Source organism: Micropterus salmoides, unplaced genomic scaffold (genome assembly GCF_014851395.1).
Source record: "Micropterus salmoides isolate LMB-PRFRI ecotype aquatic unplaced genomic scaffold, ASM1485139v1 Ms_hic_scaffold_19, whole genome shotgun sequence".
Taxonomy (NCBI): Eukaryota; Metazoa; Chordata; class Actinopteri; order Centrarchiformes; family Centrarchidae; genus Micropterus; species Micropterus salmoides.
In genome coordinates, this window is record NW_024041039.1 from 8,476,828 (window position 1) to 8,498,651 (window position 21,824).

Consider the following 21,824-nt stretch of genomic DNA (forward strand, 5'->3'; position numbering starts at 1 on the left):
CTGCTCAATAAATTCACAAATACAGGATCTTCATAGCTCGAAGAAAACAGAAAAGGGCTTGGACTGGCAGCTGCTGTGGACTGCAACACGTTTCCAGTTTGGTTCTTGGCTCTTCCTCAGGCAGCAGCTTACTCACTTTTCAGTCAAAATACATAACCACGTTACAAAACTGTGATGCCATTCTGTCCAGGATTTTAATGAAAAATGTATTTAGATCTAAGTAAACCTTCCAGTGTGACAGATTTTGTCACTAAAATATTTATAAAATGTCTATAAAATATCATAAAATTGTAAAAAATAACAAACAAACGCTTCTACAAAATATAATGTCACTTTAGTATATATTAGTTTGGATCTCACACGAAAACCATCTCATGAGCTGCCTTTTGTTAAAATGCATTTCTCACCTTCTAAGGCAGCACAGGCAAGCAAGCGGTCTCTTAGTGCCCCCTCCTGGCTGCAGCCTTGCCCATACAGCTCCAGCAGACTGAGGGCTTGGCCCACGTCTCTAGAGGAAAGAGCCTTCTGGAAGGCCTCAGCAGCCACAGCCTGGGCAACTTCTTCTTGAGGACCAGATAGCAGGAGACTGACAATGGGTTTCCCACAAACAACTGACCCTAGTCCAGCAGAACCTTCCTCGCCCTCACTTAACAGGGTGCCTAGCACTGGTTCAGCCATGGTGTGAAGGTAGGCCCGGAGAATAGGGAACTCCTTCAGGAGGTCATCTGCTTCACGAGAAATCTGCTCTCCATCCAGTACAACCTCTTTACGGCCGCTACGGAAATAGCCAGACCATCCAGAGGATTGTGTCCGGCCAGTTTCTCCTTTGCAAGCACTCAGACATGCCAGTGTGGCCAGTAAAGGGGAGCGAGACTTTAGGAAAGACAAGGCAGACGGTGTGAGGAGAAAAGAGTTTGAGGAGGAGGTGGATCGTGGCGAGGTGGAGAGGCTGGTGGGTGAGGTGGAGAGGTTCGTGGGTGTGGCAAAGTTGTCTTCCACTGAGGCATCAGACTCAGAGCTCGCATCAAACTGAGGCTCTGTGATTCCAAGAGTTGACATGTGCTCCTGAGCATGCTGCTGGAGCAGGACAGACAAACTGGCAATACAGAACACTCTCTCATCTTTCTTGATCGGACTGGAGTCTCTTTCATCGCCTGGAAAGGAGATCCACACAGGCAGAGTCTCACAGCATCGCTTGACAATGACCTGCTGGACGCTCAGTCGCAGACCTTCCTGCTGCAGCAAGGACAGCACTCTGAAGATTAAACAGGAAATTGGATAGTTACGTAAGCTGTTGCCATCACACCACTCAATAATGTTTTATTCACCTAGCATCTTCTCATTTTTCACTTTTGTTGTATATCCCCTCTTTCACGTCCGTCCATCCAAAAATAATATTAAATCTGGAACAAGTAACTTTCCCCATTTTGTTGCCCTCAAACATAACAAAGTCTATTCTGTGGGGAACCTTCTACATCCTCACTTCATTCTTGCACTCCAACAGAGTAAAATGTCATAGACTGACCAAGTAAGATGATCACAAATGAATTAGTTGCAATAATTAAATTATTATTAAACTATTCACTGCACTGTGTAAGACGATTTCTACAGAAAACCAGCTGTGTATTTTCGCTGTAGTAAGATATGTAACTTTATGTACTAAGATACAGAGTAACCATGCATGCAAACTACAAGCAAACTACTTGTTTACATTAACAGGGCGTAACCTGTGCATACCTGTCAGGAGACACTTGTCTGTCAAATAGCAGGTGGGAGAGAAGCTGAAATGGGGCTTGAAGCAACACCAGCAGTGGATTCCCAAGCTTCACTTCATTGCTCTGGTCTAAAAGAAACAGAACAACAGATATAAGAAGAAGAGTCACTGAAGGCCACTGGCATAGTGTTCAGGTGGAATGGAAGTGGGAAGTGCCTGCTGAGTTAACTTCCAGTACTAGCTTGACAATCTGAAGAAGTTATGACCAAGATGGTGAGGTTTAAAAGCAGCAAAGAAGAAGAATCTAAGAATCTAAAAACGGATTCTTCTATTTTTAGATCAGCAACCCTTTCCCAAAAAGGGATAAGAAAAGCACATCATCTCTCCTCAATGACAAATGATTGTACCTTCTGAACCAAGGCTGCGCACTAACACAGATGCTAGTGTGTTGACGTAGTCAAAGAAACTGCGCACGTAATCTGGTCTCGCAAGATCTCCGTCTGGCTCGAAGGGACAAAGCTGGTCCAGAGAACGAAGCAGCTTCTTCATACTGGAGCGTACAGGGTGAGCGTCCAGCTCCGACTGTTTCAGACTGGCATGTTCAACCAATAATGCAAGAAGAGCGCTGCCCACACTGCCCTCTGTTAAACGAGAGGTAACATCAAAAATACAGGATCATTCAGACTTTCTCATAGGGTGCTAGAAACACTAAAGTTGAGTCTACAATCCTGCAACACAATTTCTTCTGGTATATTGAAATTATCCAATTTGCATCCGACATTTCACAAAACATGTCAAGCAATCCTTCAAACACATGTTAAGTGTTTGAAAATGATTTGATTGACAGGATTAGGATCACTGAGTAGCTCAACACATTAGAAATCTGACTACCAAAACTGTTAACTTCAGTTCATTTGAAAAGCCATGGTTACTGCGCTGACCTGTGCCATCTGTAGCGGTGCTCAGGATGTGCAGGGTTGTCTCCAAACGTTGAGCTAGACTGAGCCGAGCAGAGATGCACTCTTCACTCAGTATTGGGTGGCAACACAGGAGCACTTCCTGGATGCAGCAACCAAATGGGCTGGCAAACACTTGGTCTTCCCCAGGAGCTTCTATGAACATAAGTGGATCAGTAAGAAAGAAACTATTACTAAACTATAAACTAAACTACTACTAATTTTTTGTAATAAATCTAAAAAAGTTATTTTGCATCTGCATGTTATTGTGTCATTGGCTATTTCCTTTATTTGACAAGCCAATTAGACTTTTGAATCAATTAAAGTAATTTTTTAATTTTTTAACCTTTAAAAATAATTGGCATGTTAATAATATGTAAATACACAGTTATGTGTACACACTATTACCCTCTTGAACATGTTTGAGTATTTTATTCACCCGTTTTGACAGAGCCCTTATTAGTGGCAGAATGATTCAGGATCTTGTTGATCTGTTGTAATACCATGGGAAATCCACAGATCCCCTCAGAATGGGGAACCTTAGGGTCAACTCTTGCTCCTGGTGAGTCAGACAGGGAATACAGACAAAATAAATTACTATATTAAAAAAATATTACTACCTGTGCAAAGACACACAAAATTGTAGTTGGCCTTGCTCCAGTTAGAGTAAATCTGTTCTGTAATCTGCCCCATCTGCATTCCTAAAAATCCATCCAAAGACCTTATCATCAAGGCTGCATACCTCGAGCCTCCAGGCTGCTGTTGAGCCTGCGCTCTGCTGTATCCAGCAGCTGTCGGGACGTCTTCCAGAGCTGACAGTGGCAGCAGGCCAGGTCGAAGGCAGCCATGGCTGCTGGGCTGAGCTCCTCCAGTAGTGTGTAAAGGAGGCCAGATGGGTCTGTAGTGCAGCAGCTCAGCCAGTAATCTTCCTCCAGTGAGGGCATCGGGTGAGCAGGGGTGCTGAGGAGACGGTCTGCTATGTCTGAGATGGAGTAAAAAGCCACACCTGCAGGGAAACACCAACAGAAGTCAGATCCTGAATTATCTACTATATATGCGTGTGCGCGTGCACAGCTGTGTCCTAATACAACCCTAAAACAATAACACATTGCATTTATAGGTCTATTTTGTAGCTTGGTTTTGTATTTTATTCCTCTGAATAACCTGCAAAAGGTACTTTATGTCATACTGTGACAAATGCACTTCCTACATTGAATAGGGCTTAAACAGGTGGTTAAATAGGCATAATTATTCCATAAATTAAGAGCCACAAAAAGTAGGAAAAGTTTAACACAATGATGAACCTGCAGCAGCAGCACTTCCGATGGCCTGCAGGGTTGATCGGCCACTGCTGCCGAGCCGACTCCTGCCTGTGCATGACACGGCTGCTGTGCCCAAACCCTCTGAGGAAGATGAGGATGAAGACATAGACTGGCTCTCCATCTTCTGCTCCACCTGTCTCAACTCCACCAGGACTTCTTTGTAGCGCTCCATGAACACCAGCTCACCGCAACAGACAGAGGCCTCCAGATCAAACACCAGACACACCTGCATAGAAGCGAAGAAATGCACAGGACTGAGCTAACCAGTCTCTGTCCACGTCCACCTCCAAACAATGAATATATTTTTAGACTGCTGGTGAGACAGATTCAAACATATATATTTACAGTAACTTATAATATTGTCTTTGCTGTAACATTTCCAAAATGAAAAGACAAAACAACTTTAATTTATACAAAACTAAACAATATGATGGATGATTAGATAATTAATTTTCCACATGTTTTGTGTGTAAATTAATTTTGGCAACCAATTTTGAATGCACCCAAAGCAGATAACTTGAGATTCATTTGACTGAAACTTCAAAGTCGGTGAAGCAGATTTTTAATTACTGTGCGTCTAGTCTAATCTGCCACCTTAAAATAAAGGTTTATCATAGTCATAATCAGAAGTGGATGTAGCAGTAATGACATAAGTAGTAAACATAATAATAGTGTTATTAGTGGTAGTAATATTAATTTAGTCAAGTCCAGCATGACACACAGACCTGATGTGCCTCCATGAAGTTCCCTCGGCGGATGCAGGACATGAGTAGAGACTCAGGAGGGGACAACATTGCAGGCACCAGCCAACTGTGGGAACCTCCGCATGGACAGACCTCCAATTCCACACAAGCTGCTGCTGCTGCTGCTGCACAACCATCTAACAAAATAAATCCACAAAAATATATATATATATATATATATATATATATTTAGAGTGGTCCTTTGGATGAAGCACAGACTTCGTTCAAAAACTACGGTAACATGTTTCTCACACCATTTCTTACAGCTTCTTAAATTTTCACTTCCTCCAGTTTATTCTATAGGACAAACATTAACTGGTGGAAAACAAAAACGTAGATTTGGATCAATCTGACCTGAACAGACCAAATCAGTGTATGTAAATATGTAAAGGACAGGCTGTTTATGACTTACCTGATGCGCTTGTGCTAATTTCTCCATTGTGTTGCTCAGTGGAGTTTTGTCTCCCTGGTCTCTTCCTCCTCCTCAGGCTTGAGCTTTTGCTTCGTCCTAGAGACGTGATGGGACAGCTGACTATTGACATATGGAGAAGACCTTCTGAACCTGCAAGTTAATTTACCATCAAGATTTAAAGAACCAATGCTAAAATTCTATCTGAACTCCATCCACCCCTAATGCTGACATAAGTGTGAACACTGACACATGCAATGGGTAGGATATTAAGATGAGCCACAAGTCATTCTTAGTTGTAGCTGATATTGCCTTGTCATTAAATTGCATGTAAAAAGCTTAATCATAAAACAAAACCTAAAAGCTAAAGCAATATCTATAGCGTATCCATCTCACCACTTCCACTGCCCTGATTGCTGGTGATGATCTGCAGTCTCCACTGAGCCTCTGCAGTGCGTTTGGACAACCTCTGCTGGCAAGCTCCAAATGTCTCAGCCGTTACTGAGCAGCCGAGGCTCTCCGCTGCCTCGGCCTCTTGAGGCAGCGCTCTCCCAGCCTCCTGTCCCTCCTGCTGGCCCACCACACATATGCCCTCCAACCCTTCTTTCAGCAGCTTCAGAAAGCCCTCCATGGCTGTCACATCAACCAGAAACCCCCTGCAGCCCTGGATAAAGTGTCCCAGGTCCAGGTGAATAAGGTGGGCTGTTGGTGGTGAACTTGAACGCACCTTCTGGTTCTCTTTCCTGCTGTACTCAGTGTCACCTGTCTTTGCTTTGGTTCTTCCCAGTTCTACATTTCTTGATTCTGATATACATTCTGATTGAGTGGCATTTCCGGCGTTGTGTTTCGAGTCTTTTGGGATCTGCTGGACAAAGTCAGTGGTGGACAGAAAGAGGAGAGAGAAGATGTTCTCAAGGAGCTCAAGGCGGAACATTGCTGGCACGGCCTCCAGATAGAGCTGACACTCGGAAAGGTAGTGCTGGAACAGCAAATGGAAACCTGAGAAAACACAACAAACAGAGAAGAACAAGGTGAGATTATTCTAGAAATTAAAAAATGTTTTTGCTTAATGCTTCTTCATTATTAAGATCCAAATTATATCTTACCTATTCAAGCAATTACCTATATTTATTACATTTATTATTTTTTATAAGCCATTGTACTAGTATGATTTTATGCTACCAAAGCTAACTACACATACTGTATATTTAATCAGTTTACCCATGAGTTCAATGTCAGTTTTTTTCTTGCAAGTGAGATTATAATCAGCTAAAATTAGCAGACAGGAAACTTTCCTATCATGTCATCAAAGTAAAACTTCCCTGCTGAAACGAAAGACAGCCTTCGTACCTTCTGAGGTTTGGTTTTGGTGCTTTTCTGCTTCAGAGGGCTGATGCTGGTGCTGCTGCTGCATGGACTCGCACTCGGTGCAATTTGAGTATTTATGTGCATTGACACAGAGAGCGTAGATGGCATACTTCATGGCACAGAACCCCTGGAACAAAATGATGTTCTTCTGCACACCAGGACGGAGAGTACTGATGGCCTCAGTGTCTTCTGCAGGAAAACATATGTACATTGTTCCACTGGCAATGAAACCCAAATTCATCTCAGACTATAATAGACAAACAACAAGAGAGAGGATGATGAAGACGCTGACCTGTTCCTGATGAATTTGGCAGTTGTTGCAGCAGGTCCAGTATCTTACGTTCTTCAAACTGAGCCAAAGGAGTCAGGGAATGCAGAATATAGAGGGCAGAATGATTGTCCAAAGTGTGAAGGTGTGCCTGCAATGCCTCCATACAAATCCCTCTGAAGAAACAAAATACAAAAGAAGTAAATAATAAAAATAAATAATGATTAAGAGGACATTAAATGCTAGTCAAACTTCAAAAACAACAACAACAAAAAAAACCAAATGCTTACGGTTTATTCTTTTTACACCATTCAAGTATCCCAAGCTGTGAGGACAAAATATTCGCAAACTCCCGCAAAACAGAGTCATTGGCTGGCGCCTAAAAGAAGGTAAAGACTATATCACCAAATTACACTTAAGAGCTATAAAACAGTTGTAGTGTAGGAGATACATGTAGATTTCTGTAAAGCTGAATGATTTCAGTTCTGACCTGCTCTCGGTGAAGGATGCTGAGCAGCGTTTGAGCAGAGTTCAGACTGCGACACTGAGTCCATCCCAGGAGCAGCAGCAGACGAGACAAAGGCTGGAACTCCAACTGCAATAAGTCTTTTAGCTGAGAAAACTCCTCGTGTTTAATCAGGTCAAGTGCAGTAACCTACAGGAAGGAACCGATCATATTAAATTATTGGATTTTATCACGTCAGTATTAACACATTTTTCCAATGGTCCAAGTACACTTACCAAGACCTGCTCAAGGAAGTGCTTCCCACTACTAAGGCACTCAAAATAAATGGTCTTCCAAATGGATGGACGATCCTTGTGGCAACATAAACTGAGAGCAAGCTTCTCTGCCTCAGGAAGGTCCACTATAAGGGGGTCATGAAAAGCTGGTAAGTGTAACATCCATAACTATTGTTTGAAAAACACTGTTAGTATTGCAATGGAATGGAGAAAAGGTGTTGCAGGTAAGGTAAATGTCATAAAAAAACGTAATGTCAGTGAATCCATTATGTATTGCAAGGGAATGCAAAAGCATTTCAGCAAAAACATTGCCATTTTTGCCTCTTAGAGACTCTGTAAATAAGATATTATGGGAGGCATTTAGGAGTAAGCCTTTGTCTAACATCACATTGTGTGTCTCATTCTTTTTCTCCTTTAATTTTACATTGTTCCTTGATATAATCATGGTCTGTGTCATTACTTAAACGCAATGAGTTGTAATAAGAATCAATGCTATCATTATATATAGGCTTAAACATAAACTTTCTATCACCACTAGTGGTATAATGCCTCATACATTTGACGCTAACAAAACTGCAGAAGACAAACTGTCACATGTAAAGTTTTCATGACACTAAGTAAGATCTGCCCAGCGTTACCCACAGAAGCAGAAGTGAGATTAAAAGAGGAAAAGGGGTGATGCCAATGTTTGTTCTTTAACACTGAAAGCAAAGAAGGCTTTAAATATCTTATTGGTCCTGTTTCTACAAAACAAAAGACAAACTGACAACTAAACAACTAAAACAGCTCAGAGGAACATACGACTGCTGCAGTCTGGTCATACTGGTTAACATAAAGATCACTTAAAGGGCCACATCATAAATGCATCTGTGTTTTATTTTAATTATAGGGCAAATCCTGATTATACCAAAAGAATTATTAACAAATAACGCTCAAAATGTATTGAAGAATTCATGAGTCAAAGGAGAAATAGGTTTATGTGGCACCACAACCAGTTTAGTATCAGAGTAAGCAAACTTTCTTAAACTGGCTTCTCAAAATCAAAGCTGAACACATTCAGACTACCTTGTGTGTCAGGCGAGCTCCTCAGCAGATGATCCCTCTGAAGTCTCAAAGCGGTGGTACAGTACACCGAGACGAGAGCATCACACCGAGGGCGAAGCAACGAGCTCAGGATCCTCTCCTCTTTCAGGGGGCCGTTTCTGGCAGCCCACAGTGTCTCACACAGTGCCTCCAGCTGCCCACCGCTTCTACGAGAGCTCCATGGCATCACAGACAAGACGGTGTAAATCTCCTCCACCCACTCCTCCACCTTCTCTGGACCTCTCTCCGGTTTTCCCAGTTTCTTCATCAGGTGCTGGATGAACGTTTGCTGCAAAGTATGATCCTTTGTGCATGACTGGTCCTATAGGAGATGGGGAAAAAGGAAAAGGACCATACTGGTGGTATAAAATGTATACATACACAATCTATACATAAATTCAAATGTTTTTTTGATTTTACCTATTAAACATATGAAGCAGTTTTTTAAAGCTGAGCCTTTAGGATTTGATATGATGTTAAAAATACTTTCAACATACTAAACTGTAAAAACAAAAAAAAACAAAAAAAACAGAATGTGTATGTATTTTTTGGTCTTTTACTGTCCATCGCCATCAGTTTTACAAATTCACGTGTACGTACATGTACATACAGTATCTAACAAAAGTGAGTACACCCCTCACATTTTTATAAATCTGCTGTCCCCTAAAAATAACACATCACACAGCCATTAATGTCTAAACCACTGGCAACAAAAGTGAGTACACCCCTAAGGTGAAAATTTGCCATTTTCCCTCCCCGGTGTCAACTGAATCATTAGTGTTACGAGGTCTCAGGTGTGAATGGGGAGCAGGTGTGTTAAATTTGGTGTTATTGCTCTCACACTCCCTCATACTGGTCACTGGAAGTTCAACATGGCACCTCATGGCAAAGAACTCTCTGGAGGATCTGAAAAAAAGAAATGGTTGCTCAACATAAAGATGGCCTAGGCTATAAGAAGACTGCCAAAACCCTGAAATTGAGTTGCACGGTGCACGGTGGTCAAGACCATACAGCGGTTCAACAGGACAGGTTCCACTCAGATCAGGCCACGCCATAGTCGGCCAAAGAAGTTGAGTGCACGTGCTCAACGTCATAACCAGAGAGGTTGAAGGGGTAGTAGGGGATCAGACCATACGCCACACAATGCATCAAATTGGTCTGCATGGCTGTCGTCCCAGAAGGAAGACACTTCTAAAGATGATGCACAAGAAAGCTCGCAAACAGTTTGCTGAAGACAAGCAGACTAAGGACATGGATTACTGGAACCATGTCCTGTGGTCTGATGAGACCAACATAAACCTATTTGGTTCAGATGGTGTCAAGCGTTTGTGGCGGCAACCAGGTGACAACTGCCTTGCTAAAGAAGCTGAGGGTAAAGGTGATGGACTGGCAAAGCATGTCTCCAGACCTAAACCCTATTGAGCATCTGTGAGGAGGTGGAGGAGCGCAAGGTCTCTAATATCCACCAGCTCCGTGATGTCGTCACGGAGGAGTGGAAGAGGACTCCAGTGGCAACCTGTGAAGTTCTGGTGAACTCCATGACCAAGAGGGTTAAGGCAGTGCAATTTGGACATTTTGACCTTACCGGTGTATTCACTTTTGTTGCCAACATTGTAGACATTAATGGCTGTGTGATGTGTTATTTTGAGGGGACAGCAAATGTATACATTTATACAAGCTATTCACTCACTACTTTACATTGTAGCAAAGTGTCATTTCTTCAGTGTTGTCAAATTAATAAATATAATCAAATATTTACAAAAATGTGTGGGGTGCACTCACTTTTGTGAGATATTGTGACACAGTCCTACAGTTCTACTCTCTCTAATAAAAATATATATATATATATATATATATAAATAAACACTTTTGGCTGCTTTATCTGTTTGAGTCTACCTGTAAGAAATGTGCTAAAGACTGGGCGAGTCTGGGCTTCTTTTTCTCCAATAAGGTTCGCAGGCAAGACTCAACAGCAGCATCTGTTGTCCTTGAACCCTCTGGGGCCTTTTGCTCAGACTGTGTGTCGAAAAAGGCCTGGTGCAACTCCTGTTGAAAGATAATTTATCTTAGTGCTAAATTTTGTCCATAGTCACACATGTACAACAGTAAAAACAAAACAAAGTTATTCTTTGTACACGGCCTGTGTAAACATAAACTGCGACTCCCATATATCTGAAGGTAAAACACAAGTAAAAAATGATTATTTACCTTGAGTACAGTCTCTGGTATGCCCTCTGACCCCAGCTCCTCAAGGAGCAGCAGGAACTCTAGCTCTCTTCTGATGTTAGGAGGAACCTGAAATGGAAAGTAAACAAGAGTAGAGTTATCATGTCACACTGTCACACAACACAATATTATATGCTTAGTTAAAGGACACTGAGCAATTTCTGAGATTTAACCAAAATATGAGTTGTAAGCTAACACGAACACAGATGGTCTCAAATACCAACATACTGCTTGAGCAAACAAAATGTGTTATTTCAGAGTAAGCCAAATAAGTACAATAGAGAGAACTGCAACACTTGATTGTTCACAGTATTACCTGCTCTTCTGTCCATTTCTCCAAAACCTGAAGCCAAAACCAAGCCAGTTTGTGTGGACTGCCAACAGATTCCCATCTACATAATAAACACACAGTCATTAAATACATAGCACAAATATAGCTTTGTTTTTTCAAATCTTTTCACACAAGTAAAAACTGGTTGTCGTGTGAACATGCAACTGCGTGACTCACTTTAAAGTGTAAGGATGGCAAACAATAGCTTTGATTATGCCTTGTAGGTTTTCTGAAAGACCTCCCGTTGAGTTAACCAGCTGTGGCACACAGGCATTGGCCAGCTCCCACTCTCCATGCTGCAGACATCTCTTGAAGTACTCAAACAGGTCCTGAAGGGAGGTCTCTGCCTCGCAGCCGAAGGGATGCATGGCCACTTTCACTGCAACACTCCTCTGCTCAGTTGTCACAAATAGAGAAGCACCTTTACTTCCATATAGCCATGGAAGTTTGAGCTTTCTTCACTTGAAACAGAAAGAAAAACTGCCTGAGTTCTTAGTTTGACAAAACAAAGACATGCATGTTATTTGAAACAAGCAGAATATGGTGATTGTGCTTTCAATTTGATGTCAAAACTAACATTTAAACACCGTCCCTACTCTACTATTGCCTATATGCCATTCTGGTCATACATTTTTATTTTTGGCCGTTATTTCTGACAAATTGTGCCAGACATTTTCAGTCCCTCACTATAATTGTTCCTTATTAAACAGCTTTTGGATACTTTCAGGTAGTAATTTGTTGTTTACCGTATACAAGAACATTTTAAAGTCTACCAAGTCTTTGACTTTTAGAGCCTTTCATTTAAAAAACAGTGGGTTAGTCGGTTCTTGATAAGAAGCTTTATTTACAATTTTTATAACTCTCTTTTGAATTTATTTCCTCATATTGCAGTATACGTGAACAATAAATAAAGAGTATAAAGCAGTTTGATTTGAGAAATCCTGCATTTTAAACAGTACTGCAATATTTTTTTTTCCAATTAAGCACAAAATATATAGTTGAAACATAATTCATTACCTGTAATCACCACCAAAAATGGTGGTTATCATCTCTGATCACAAGTTTCCTTTGTATATTTGTTGCACGATAACCAAAAGTGATTAATTTTAGCTCACTTATTAACAACCTTTTACCCATGCTTATTTTCTGACACAAAACTCTAACGTTATCTGTCCCAATAACTGTCTGTGCAAACAAACCACGCACGTTGAGAAAAAAATTACATCTAAATACCTGCCCAGTGAGCTGCTGGGTTCAGTCTGCGAGACTAAATACGCTTTTAAAAGTTCCCATCTTCACCGTTCGTCTCTTCTCAGATCTGACAGCTACCCTAATGTCAATAGTTAGCGTTAGCATTAGCTCAAATATTGCTGACTGACAGTAAAAGAAACATTAAGTTATCTAACTTCCCTCACATCTGACAGGCGTGTATCTTTGCACACGCATAAAGCGTTTAGGAGCTAGCGAGCATTCAATAAAGTTACTTACTCATTTCTTTGAGCTGTTTATCCAGAAACCGGAGGTTTATTTACACTCCCAGCCTCTTTACCTGTTATGCTAGGAGGCTAGCTACATGCTAACAAAGGTCATGTGACAAAATCAGCTGATTCTCCACCGCTGGTTGGTCAAAGGTTGGCACGAGGTGGGCGTTACTGCTGCCTTCAAGTGCTGTCGGGAGTAAGTTACAGCCATTGAATCAGAAGGACGCAAACTACTGTGAAACAACTATTAGTATTATTTAATTAAGAATATGTTTTAAGACATGTTCTACATCTTTAGGCAGGAGTATAAAGAACTAGACAGGTTGTAAAAGTTCAGAATCAGTATCAGGTTTATTGCGAGGTACATTTTCACATATAAGGAATTTACCTTGGTATTTTGGTGCTTAACAGTACACATAAATATATACATAAATATACATAAATATAGAAAAAGTAAAGAGATCCAAAATGTACAAGCATCCAAAATAATAGAAATAAATGCAGACAATATATAGGATATTTGACAGGGAATGTGAAAAAAGCACGACAGAAGTCGACAGTTTATTTATGAACTTGGAAACTAGTTGAAAAAACTGTTTCAGCGTGCTTGTTCTGGAGCTTCCAACTCTATCACATGGTCCTCAACAGCAGATTGAGTTTGCTCTGTTGCCATTGAGCTGTAGATGTTCAAACTTTGCATGCTTCATGTCAATCTTCAAAAGTTAACATAGATGAGAAGTCCCATGGCTCAGTTGCTGTGGCAATTTAGCAAACTTAATCTGCTGATCAGGACCATGTGATACAGCTGAAAGTTAGTAGTCCAGCCCAAAACACATTACAATCTTATCCTCTTTTAGCAACACAGAACAAGGCACTGGCTGTTGTTTATGTTAGAAAGGGGTTTTTGGAAAAAGCTGGATTATGGTCCTATAAACTGGTAGTGGGTAAATGCCCCTGGAAGAAACCACAAGCGACCAGCCAATTGCTGGTAAAATATGCAAATGAATGGTATATTTACTTCACTCTTCAACGAGAAAACTATGGTAATCTATTGAGTAACTGATAGCCTACACTTTGAACATTCAGCCGTTTGGCTGGTGGACAAAAAGATTTGCACCCTGGCCCCCAGACAATCAGCCGCCTCAAAGGCTCCCGGTTCACTTCTTGACAATTAGTTTGTGGTAATTTGGATAATTGCTCTGTGTTTAGTAATATGCACCACTAAAGCCCAATATAAATTAAATGGTAATTTCAGGAGACACTTGCACCGTCTCATTGAGAGGCCCTTTTATTATTTTATTATATATTTTAATTCCACTAATATTTCACCTGATATTATGTTTACATTGTGCTTATTCTTAAATGAATTACCAATTAATCAAATTATAACCATACTAACTTGGGGATGAGGGGGTCTGAATTGGGAATGAGACTTGAGATTTCACCTTGAACAAGGAGAACTATGATCAGTGAACGCAGCGTCCGGTTGATGAAACTGAGCGCTCCGAAGCGGCTTGAATGGGGAAGCACCGGGAAGCACAGACTTAAAGCACGATGAGATCCAGCGACAGAGATACATTTGTAGACCTGTAATCTGCTTTCTGCAGAAGACGCGGTTAAAATTACTATGAATGCAACATGTTCGCATCAGTCCCCCAAAAAACAGCCTTTATGAATCAACCTGATCTTTAACTAACTTTTCGTCCAAATGATTAGGATTTAATTGACACGTGTTTATTCACCTTGTAATATATCCCCCTCTCTCCCCCTCCGCCTGTCTCCCACCATCACCACCGCCAAATTGGGAGCCAGTCTCTATGACAACGTAGTACAGGCGGGGTTTGCCAGCTGGAGGCAGAGTCAATCAGCCCTCAGTTGGCATCACCGCTCGAAACCTCCACACCGCATCACGCCCTGAGTGGAATGGAAGAAAAGGACAAGAAAGATCATGTATGTATCCACGTTTTGTTCGCTTTATGGCATGCATTGCAACGTTTATGCACGAGTATGATTTCATTTAAAATAATAGACCTCGGCATGGCTTACTGAAAAATGAATACAGAAGCACAGTTTGTCCAGCTGAATCACTGATTGTTTAAAACGTGGATCAATAAAGCTATTGTTCCCATCAGTGCTATAGGTGGCAGCTCACCGCAGATTAAGACATCAGCAGTCTGCATGATGGAGAACCATATCCTCCAATAATAAACTAAGTGTGCTGTCTTGTTTAGCGGCAGGCCTCATCCAGTATGATCTGTATAAACATCTCCATTGTTTCACAGGGGGAGTATAACGGAGAGATAAAGGGTGGGCTGCGGCCTTCAATGAAACTGGTTGTTATGGGAATTATAAACAAAAAACCCAAGAGGTTAGTGTACACACTTGTTTTCATGTCGTCATAAAAAGCAAATTGTACATAATTGATATACTGCTGCACACAGGAGGTGGCAGGCAATTAAAGTTAGTGGTAAAAATGCCCTGTCCTGTTGTAAAACAGAATTTTAAAGCCAATAGACAGCTGTTGTCTGTGTTTGAGTGCATATGCCAACCAGCTAGTCCCCGTTTTGGGAAAATATCTTTGTAATGCCAGTGCCTTTCCTAATTATAGGTTAGTCTGTGAATGTGCGTGGGAGAGCTTCAAATCCCATGAAATCTGAAGAGTCACACTGGACTTTCTTTGGCTGATAACATCAGCTGGCTATTTATTCATTCACTCCTCAATTATGTCCAGTAAAAAATGACATTTAGGCTGCACAAGAAAACATGCTCTATAAAAATAAACTATGATGCAGAACTTTTTTTAGCTGCAGAAACATTAGGAGTTTTTAAGGACATATGCTCTCAAAGGACCCTTTTCCTAACCCTTAGTCATGCCAGTGGTAACTTTAGAGCATTTTAATTGTATTTGTCAGTAGTGATTATTATGATTCTAACTAACTCAGATCAAGTTCAAATTAAGTTTAAATTACCAAAAACTGTAATAATGCTATGCGAAGATAGAGCTATGTGTATGATCACAGTTAAAATAAGTATATATATATATACTCAAAATACATACACACGTATATACACACAGACATTTATATATAGTCAAAATACTAATTAATTGAAAGTGCAACATAAGGGTCAAATATAGAGGTAAGCATTGTGCAGAATGCTGTCAGTGTCTTATTATTATTATTATTGTTGGATCGTTATTACTGATGAATAAACATATGAGCAATACCTTAATGTTGTAGCTGGTCAAGGTTGAGCTAGTTTTTATTACTCCTTATCATTCTGGACCCTTTACTATATTGCACTGCATCATATTCCATATACGGATCAAATGTTTTGTCAGGAAAATTATTCATCTGCAAAGTAACTATAGCTGCGAGATAAATGTAGTGAGTTAGAAGTACAATATTGCCCTCTGAAATGTAATGGACTAGAAGACATATAGTAGTAGGACCAACATAAAATGGAAATACTCAAGTAAAGTACCTCAGTATTGTACTTAAGTACAGTATTTAAGTAATTGTAAATAGTTATTTTCCACCACTGAAACTTGGTTACAAAATGAACAGTATTATAAGTTCTCCTGCAAAACTAAGCCAACGTGCCTTCCTCACATGTTTTATTAAGTAGTGTGCTTAAACCCACCATCAGTTATCAAGATCATTTGTCATTCGTTCTTCTTCATTAAATGCATCATTACTACATGACAGTTCTTAGAAAGACCAGAAGATGTCTCTGTACTCCAAAGAATCTATACAGACCAAGTTTATTTCCGTTAGAAGAAATTAAAGGCTGGCCAACAAACAGAAAAGCTACATGTCAGCAGTGGTGAAGGAAGTATTTAGATCCTTTACCAAGTGAAAGTACTTATACCACACAGTAAAACTAATCTTATTCAAGTGAAAGTCCTGCATTGAAGATGTTATTCCATTAATCAATTAATTGTTTGGTTTGTTAAAACGTGTGATAAATTAAATCAGAATTATCCAGAACCTTCACGATGTTTGCTTGGTCCAACCAATAGTCCAACCTCAAAATAATTTAAAATACACAATAATTAAAAGGAAAAGCAGGAAATCTTCATATTTGTGGAGCTGGAACCATTAAATGTTTTTGCATGAACAATTACTCAGTTATCAAAATATTTGCAGTTTGATTTTCTGTCAATCGATCAATCAACTCATTTCATTTCACATTTCAGCTGTACTTGTATATTTTATGTGCAGAAATCTGATTTTGTAAAGTAACTAAAGGTATGGAATATCTGTAGTGACGTAAAAAAGTACAATATTTTCCTCTGAATTGTAGTGGAGTAGAAGTGTTACAAGAAGAGAATATTCATGTAAAGTACAAGTGTCATGGTAAGGCTGACTGCAGTGACAGAGAGCAGAGGTGTGGACCCAAACTCAGACTACAGCGAGGAGGATGCAGTTCAATCAAAAACTTATTAAACAAATAAAGCAGGCTTACACTGGGAGCACAGTGGCAAATGTCCAAACAAAAACATAATACACAGGGGAAATCTATAAAAAAGGAACAAGGTATAACCCAAAGACAAATCCAAAAAAGTGCAGTGCCAGGACAGGACACTCAACACAGACAAAGGACACCACAAGCAAACATTTAAACACCAGGTAATGAGCAAGGCGGGAAGATAAAACAGGTGGATCACATCAGGAGCCAATTAGGCACAGTCACAGGCAAGAAGGTGAAACCAAATGAGGGGAACAGGCAGGACCAGACCAAAATGCAGAAACATAACTGAACACTGAAAGACAAACTAAACATGACAGGAAACAAGCACGCAAGACTAAACACAGTCAAATAATAAATCACCAGACGGAGAACACAAATCAACACAAGACAGACTAAATCTTACAAATTAACTACAATCAAACCGGAAACAGACTAACACTAGATTAAACAGAACATGAAGCAGACAAGACCAACATTAGTGTTGTAGTCAAGACCGCCTAAACCGAGACCAAGTCAAGACCAAGACCAGTTCTCCACATTACATGACACACAATAAAATGTGGAACGAGATCATAGGTGCTTCTCAAACTGATCTGAAAGATCCACATACTTATTAAAACACCCACATACAAACATTAAGAGCTGAAATCAACGTAAGCATCTTTATACAACACTCTTTTTCCTTGTTTACCATCACGATTAGGAGTGACACACTTTTATTTAGGGTTATTGGTTGCATTTGAAGCAATACGTTGTCCATCCAGTCAAAGTTAGGATGTTAACAAATAAATCAGAGTATGCAAAAGCAATTTATTGATATTCCCAAGGTTGACTTGAAACTTGAAATAAAATCCAGAGTCCTCAAAGTCCAAGATCGAGACAAGACCGCGTACAAATGGGGTCGAGTCCTATACAAGACCAAGACCATCAAAAAGTGGTCTTAAGACCGGTCTCAAGACCAAGACCGGTCTTGAATACTACAACATTAACCAACATCATAGCAACATTGAGCAAGGAATAAATACAAAGATATGAACAAAGATACAAAACCAAATCCTAACAAGTTCCTAAAATTTGTACACTACTTGAGTAAATGTAAAATTTTACCGCAGCACGTCAGTCTTTTTAAAATGTTGTATTCTGCACCTCTTCTGTCTGTCCCTGATTGCTCCCGTGTGTTTGAACAGTATTGAGGTGACCCTGTCCAGTAAGCCTCTGGAGGAGGACACAGAGGGTGACGTGGGACTTCAGCTGAAGGTGAGCTTCATGGATAAGGCTGTCCAACGCAACGCCCGCCTGGCTGGAAAGTGGGGTCCAGCAGAAAATACCCTCTCCTTCTTTCCTTTTGCACCTGGAGAATCCTTCAAGGTAAATGTATAACCGTTGACATTTGTGCGCACATTTTTGTACAAGGGAAGATTTTTTAAGTAACAATTGATCATCATGGACTAAAGCAAAGTTTTATTTTCCCTTCCTTTATTTTTCATTCTCTGATCTCTGCATGATCTTAGACTACAAAAAATAGCTTAAGTGGTGAATTCCTAGTGCTCTTCCTGTGGTTCAGTGAAAGTACATCTTTATTTTTTGATACTTTTTTTAGGTTAAGACGCATGCAAAATGACAAGATTCTCAGTTCAAGTTTTTTTCCCCATCATAACATCTAAACAGTCCCCACTACCCCTTCACCCACCTTTCTAACATCCCTTCACTTCCAATCCAGGTCAACAATGCAGTAAAGATATATGAACATGTCCCAACATGAATGAACTAACACAAAAAAGTAGGGAAACACACAAATGTCAAAACAGAAAAAGAAATAAAGAATCCAGATCCCACTGTGACTGTTTAGTCTTTCATTTGTTAGGTGATTAAAATGAGTGTGTCATCCAGAAGTTACTGTACGCTCATTTCCACTCAATGCAAAGTCAGCTTTAAAAATGCACTATAGGTTTAAGTTTAAATGGATCTGTCTGGTTGCCACAGATGACAGGAAGTAATTTGTCATTATTTAATTGTTGGGGGACCAGAAATTAAATGTGTCATCATAAAATGTATACCTCTGAAATCTACTATACATTTATTCATGCTGCAGAGATGGAAGGTAGGGAAGAGTATCCATTATGATTAAGTTAATCTTCTTACCCTGAACAGAGCATTACCTCACAGCCCTGTATAAGAAGTGTAGATTGTGCCCTTAAAGCCTCTAAAAAAAAAAATCTAAGTTAAAAAACACACATACGGATTTCGAATAACCAGAACTGTTTCAATTTTGGCAGAATATTCTGTCGGACCACATCACTTATATTAAGAAACTGATTATAAAAAAATGTTTTGGCCTTTAAGTTGTGATCAACTCTTAGTTTATTAATAATTAATTTAATTTACCCATCCCCTTTCACACCCTGCTGGCACTGTGTCACTGGCAAATATGTGACATCTTCATCACTATGAATGGGACTGTCTTCTGTGCTTATGATTTACAATTTAAGCCAATAAAAATATGTATTTTTGTATTAAGTTTTAAATGTACATCATGAAATATAAAAAGCTGACATTCTCCCTCTCTACATCCACCTTTGACTGTTAGATGGAGATTGTTTGTGAGCACCAGCAGTTTCGTATCTTGGTGGATGGACAGCCTCTGTGTGGATTCACCCACCGGCTCTCCCAGCTCGCCTCCCTCACTGCCTTACGAGTCTTTGGAGATCTACAGCTCACCAAGGTGGCCTAACACCAGCGTCTTACCAACAGAGAAAGGAACATACATAAGAATGTTCTGGGACAGTATACAAAAACATAATATTAGAATAGAGAAACTTTTTGAGTGAGTAAATTAAACCACGATGAGGATGTTGTGTCTCCAGTTCCGAATAACATTACACCTGCCTCGTAATCCCGTGCTAAATCAAAGTGCCTTCACTAGATTACCTGTTTGGAGACTTGAAGATAGTGACTGAATGTTACAGTCATCAATGTCTTAAATAAACTGAAGAATGTGATTTGAACTGAAGTTTATTAAGTTTTAAGCTATAACATTTTCCCTTAATGGATATTTGTACAAACATGATGTGTCACTGAAGAAAAAGAGTGCTGCATCAGATCTTTGTGCATTAAAATCTCAGACATTTGTCTTTGATTTCTCTGGAGTTAACCTTTGAAAGCACTTACGTTTACGAGCGCGCCCGCATGAAGATGAATGTTCCTGAAATCAATTGATTGTCATTCTGTACCCGACTAAGTACTGTAACAGGTGTAACAATGTAAAACAATTTCAGTAGCCTACATTAGTGCATGCCAATATTACACAGGATGTGTTATTCCTCTCAGTTTGCCTCCAGATTAAACACAAAGCTGGAAGGATTAGGTTATGTCACACTTTCTGTTATTCTACCACTATTAACTTAAGCTTTAAAAAAGCTATTAACGGCCACTAGTTTCTGTACTTTCCTTTTATCCTTAGCACTTTTTAGTTGAATCTTTCATATTGACTTTACTGCAATAAATCACTTTTGTTGTTATTTTTTGTTGTTCCCTGCTTTGTGGTCTGCTACTTGGATTTCCTCTAAAATCCATTTTACAGCATCATGTACCTACTACATCACTGAAGTATTGTGTCACTTCTCTGGAACAAAGCTGTAAACCAACACCAACTCAGCCTGAGTCATTCAGATAAAGGCTCGACTCAGCTTGCTGAGTGGGAGTGCCTGTCTGTAATTGCTGGGTGCAGCTGGTCTACTAAACTAAGACTTGATAATTTACAAATACCTCCTGGGGCATTTCTTGTCTCTACTTGTGCTTCCTCCTGGTGTCAGACCCTTTCATTGATAAGTAAGTAAAAGTACCTTATAAAACCATAAAAAAATGCAGGGTTCATCAAGTTAAATCTAAGATTGACAATTTAATACCTATTACATGGTCAGACTGGCTCTCATGGTTTTGACAAAAATTCCACAAAAAAGGTTTTAAACAGCCTCCTGTGTGCACAGTCCACTGTTTATAAGTGTGTAATGTCTCTCAACAGCCCGCAATTGGATACAAAAACATTTTGAATGTGAAAGTAAATGTTTAAAAAACAAAATGTTTTGTAACTACAATTCAGTGCTTTTTAATCGCTTTAAAGGTATTTTTTGAGGTAACTAAATTTAATGCTTTTTATAACGTTTCAAGATCTGAAAGTAAAAGTAAAAAAAGTAAATAGTTGATATAAAGTAAGGTACCAGGTACCGTCACAAAATAAATTGGGGTTTTCAGATGATTAATGTGGTATGAAAGAGGTAGAACCGGTTTGATTGTAGTTAATTTGTAAGAAAAATTTGTATTCATACTTAAATCTTTGCTGTTATTTGTTGATTATTGGACAAATTTACATCTTTGGGTTCTCAAACAGTTATTTAAATAAAACCATCTGAGGAGTTTAGAGGAATATATATATATGTATATACACACAGACATTTTTCATCTGAAAGATGAAAAGAGGACCTGACTACACACGTGTAAGGGGTCACAAACAAAAAAGAACCACTAGAGTAATGTAGATTATTATGCTAAGTTTATAATATGCTGTTTTAGATCAAATCTTCATCTGTCATAGAAAAATAGTGAGTAAAAAGTACAATACTTATCCCTGAACTGTAGTGTAGTAGAAGTATAAAGTAGCAGAAAACTTCCTAAAAACTCTACTTACATAGGCTATACTGCTTGAGTAAACC

At 39.6% G+C, this 21,824-nt stretch overlaps 2 protein-coding genes across 6 annotated transcripts in view; one reads left to right on the top strand and one right to left on the bottom strand.

Moving 5' to 3' along the window:
- The window catches only part of zfyve26 (zinc finger, FYVE domain containing 26), a 28,073-nt gene extending 15,298 nt beyond the window's left edge, over positions 1 to 12,775 (bottom strand). For 2 of the 5 annotated variants that reach the window (XM_038728245.1, XM_038728249.1), the window contains exons 1-21: positions 12,650 to 12,775; positions 11,339 to 11,622; positions 11,147 to 11,222; positions 10,813 to 10,899; positions 10,501 to 10,650; positions 8,587 to 8,926; positions 7,522 to 7,646; positions 7,271 to 7,435; positions 7,071 to 7,159; positions 6,805 to 6,956; positions 6,495 to 6,701; positions 5,541 to 6,143; positions 5,148 to 5,297; positions 4,718 to 4,872; positions 3,975 to 4,218; positions 3,413 to 3,676; positions 3,110 to 3,229; positions 2,656 to 2,826; positions 2,122 to 2,355; positions 1,738 to 1,843; positions 408 to 1,255 (exon numbers count right to left, since the gene is read on the bottom strand). In XM_038728245.1, the coding sequence (XP_038584173.1) occupies positions 408 to 1,255; positions 1,738 to 1,843; positions 2,122 to 2,355; positions 2,656 to 2,826; positions 3,110 to 3,229; positions 3,413 to 3,676; positions 3,975 to 4,218; positions 4,718 to 4,872; positions 5,148 to 5,297; positions 5,541 to 6,143; positions 6,495 to 6,701; positions 6,805 to 6,956; positions 7,071 to 7,159; positions 7,271 to 7,435; positions 7,522 to 7,646; positions 8,587 to 8,926; positions 10,501 to 10,650; positions 10,813 to 10,899; positions 11,147 to 11,222; positions 11,339 to 11,529 (4,477 nt within the window). In that variant the 5' untranslated portion in view covers positions 11,530 to 11,622; positions 12,650 to 12,775. The remainder of the gene's footprint in view (positions 1 to 407; positions 1,256 to 1,737; positions 1,844 to 2,121; positions 2,356 to 2,655; positions 2,827 to 3,109; positions 3,230 to 3,412; positions 3,677 to 3,974; positions 4,219 to 4,717; positions 4,873 to 5,147; positions 5,298 to 5,540; positions 6,144 to 6,494; positions 6,702 to 6,804; positions 6,957 to 7,070; positions 7,160 to 7,270; positions 7,436 to 7,521; positions 7,647 to 8,586; positions 8,927 to 10,500; positions 10,651 to 10,812; positions 10,900 to 11,146; positions 11,223 to 11,338; positions 11,623 to 12,649) is intronic. The other 3 variants (XM_038728250.1, XM_038728247.1, XM_038728246.1) reach the window with 3 other exon arrangements.
- A 335-nt stretch (positions 12,776 to 13,110) lies between these two features.
- On the top strand, positions 13,111 to 20,633 carry si:ch211-10a23.2 (uncharacterized protein LOC567812 homolog). Its single transcript, XM_038729861.1, has 4 exons — positions 13,111 to 14,592; positions 14,925 to 15,010; positions 18,303 to 18,483; positions 19,703 to 20,633. The coding sequence occupies exons 1-4, from the start codon at positions 14,566 to 14,568 to the stop codon at positions 19,844 to 19,846; spliced, it is 438 nt and encodes a 145-aa protein (XP_038585789.1). The 5' UTR covers positions 13,111 to 14,565; the 3' UTR covers positions 19,847 to 20,633.
- Positions 20,634 to 21,824: the final 1,191 nt, after the last annotated feature.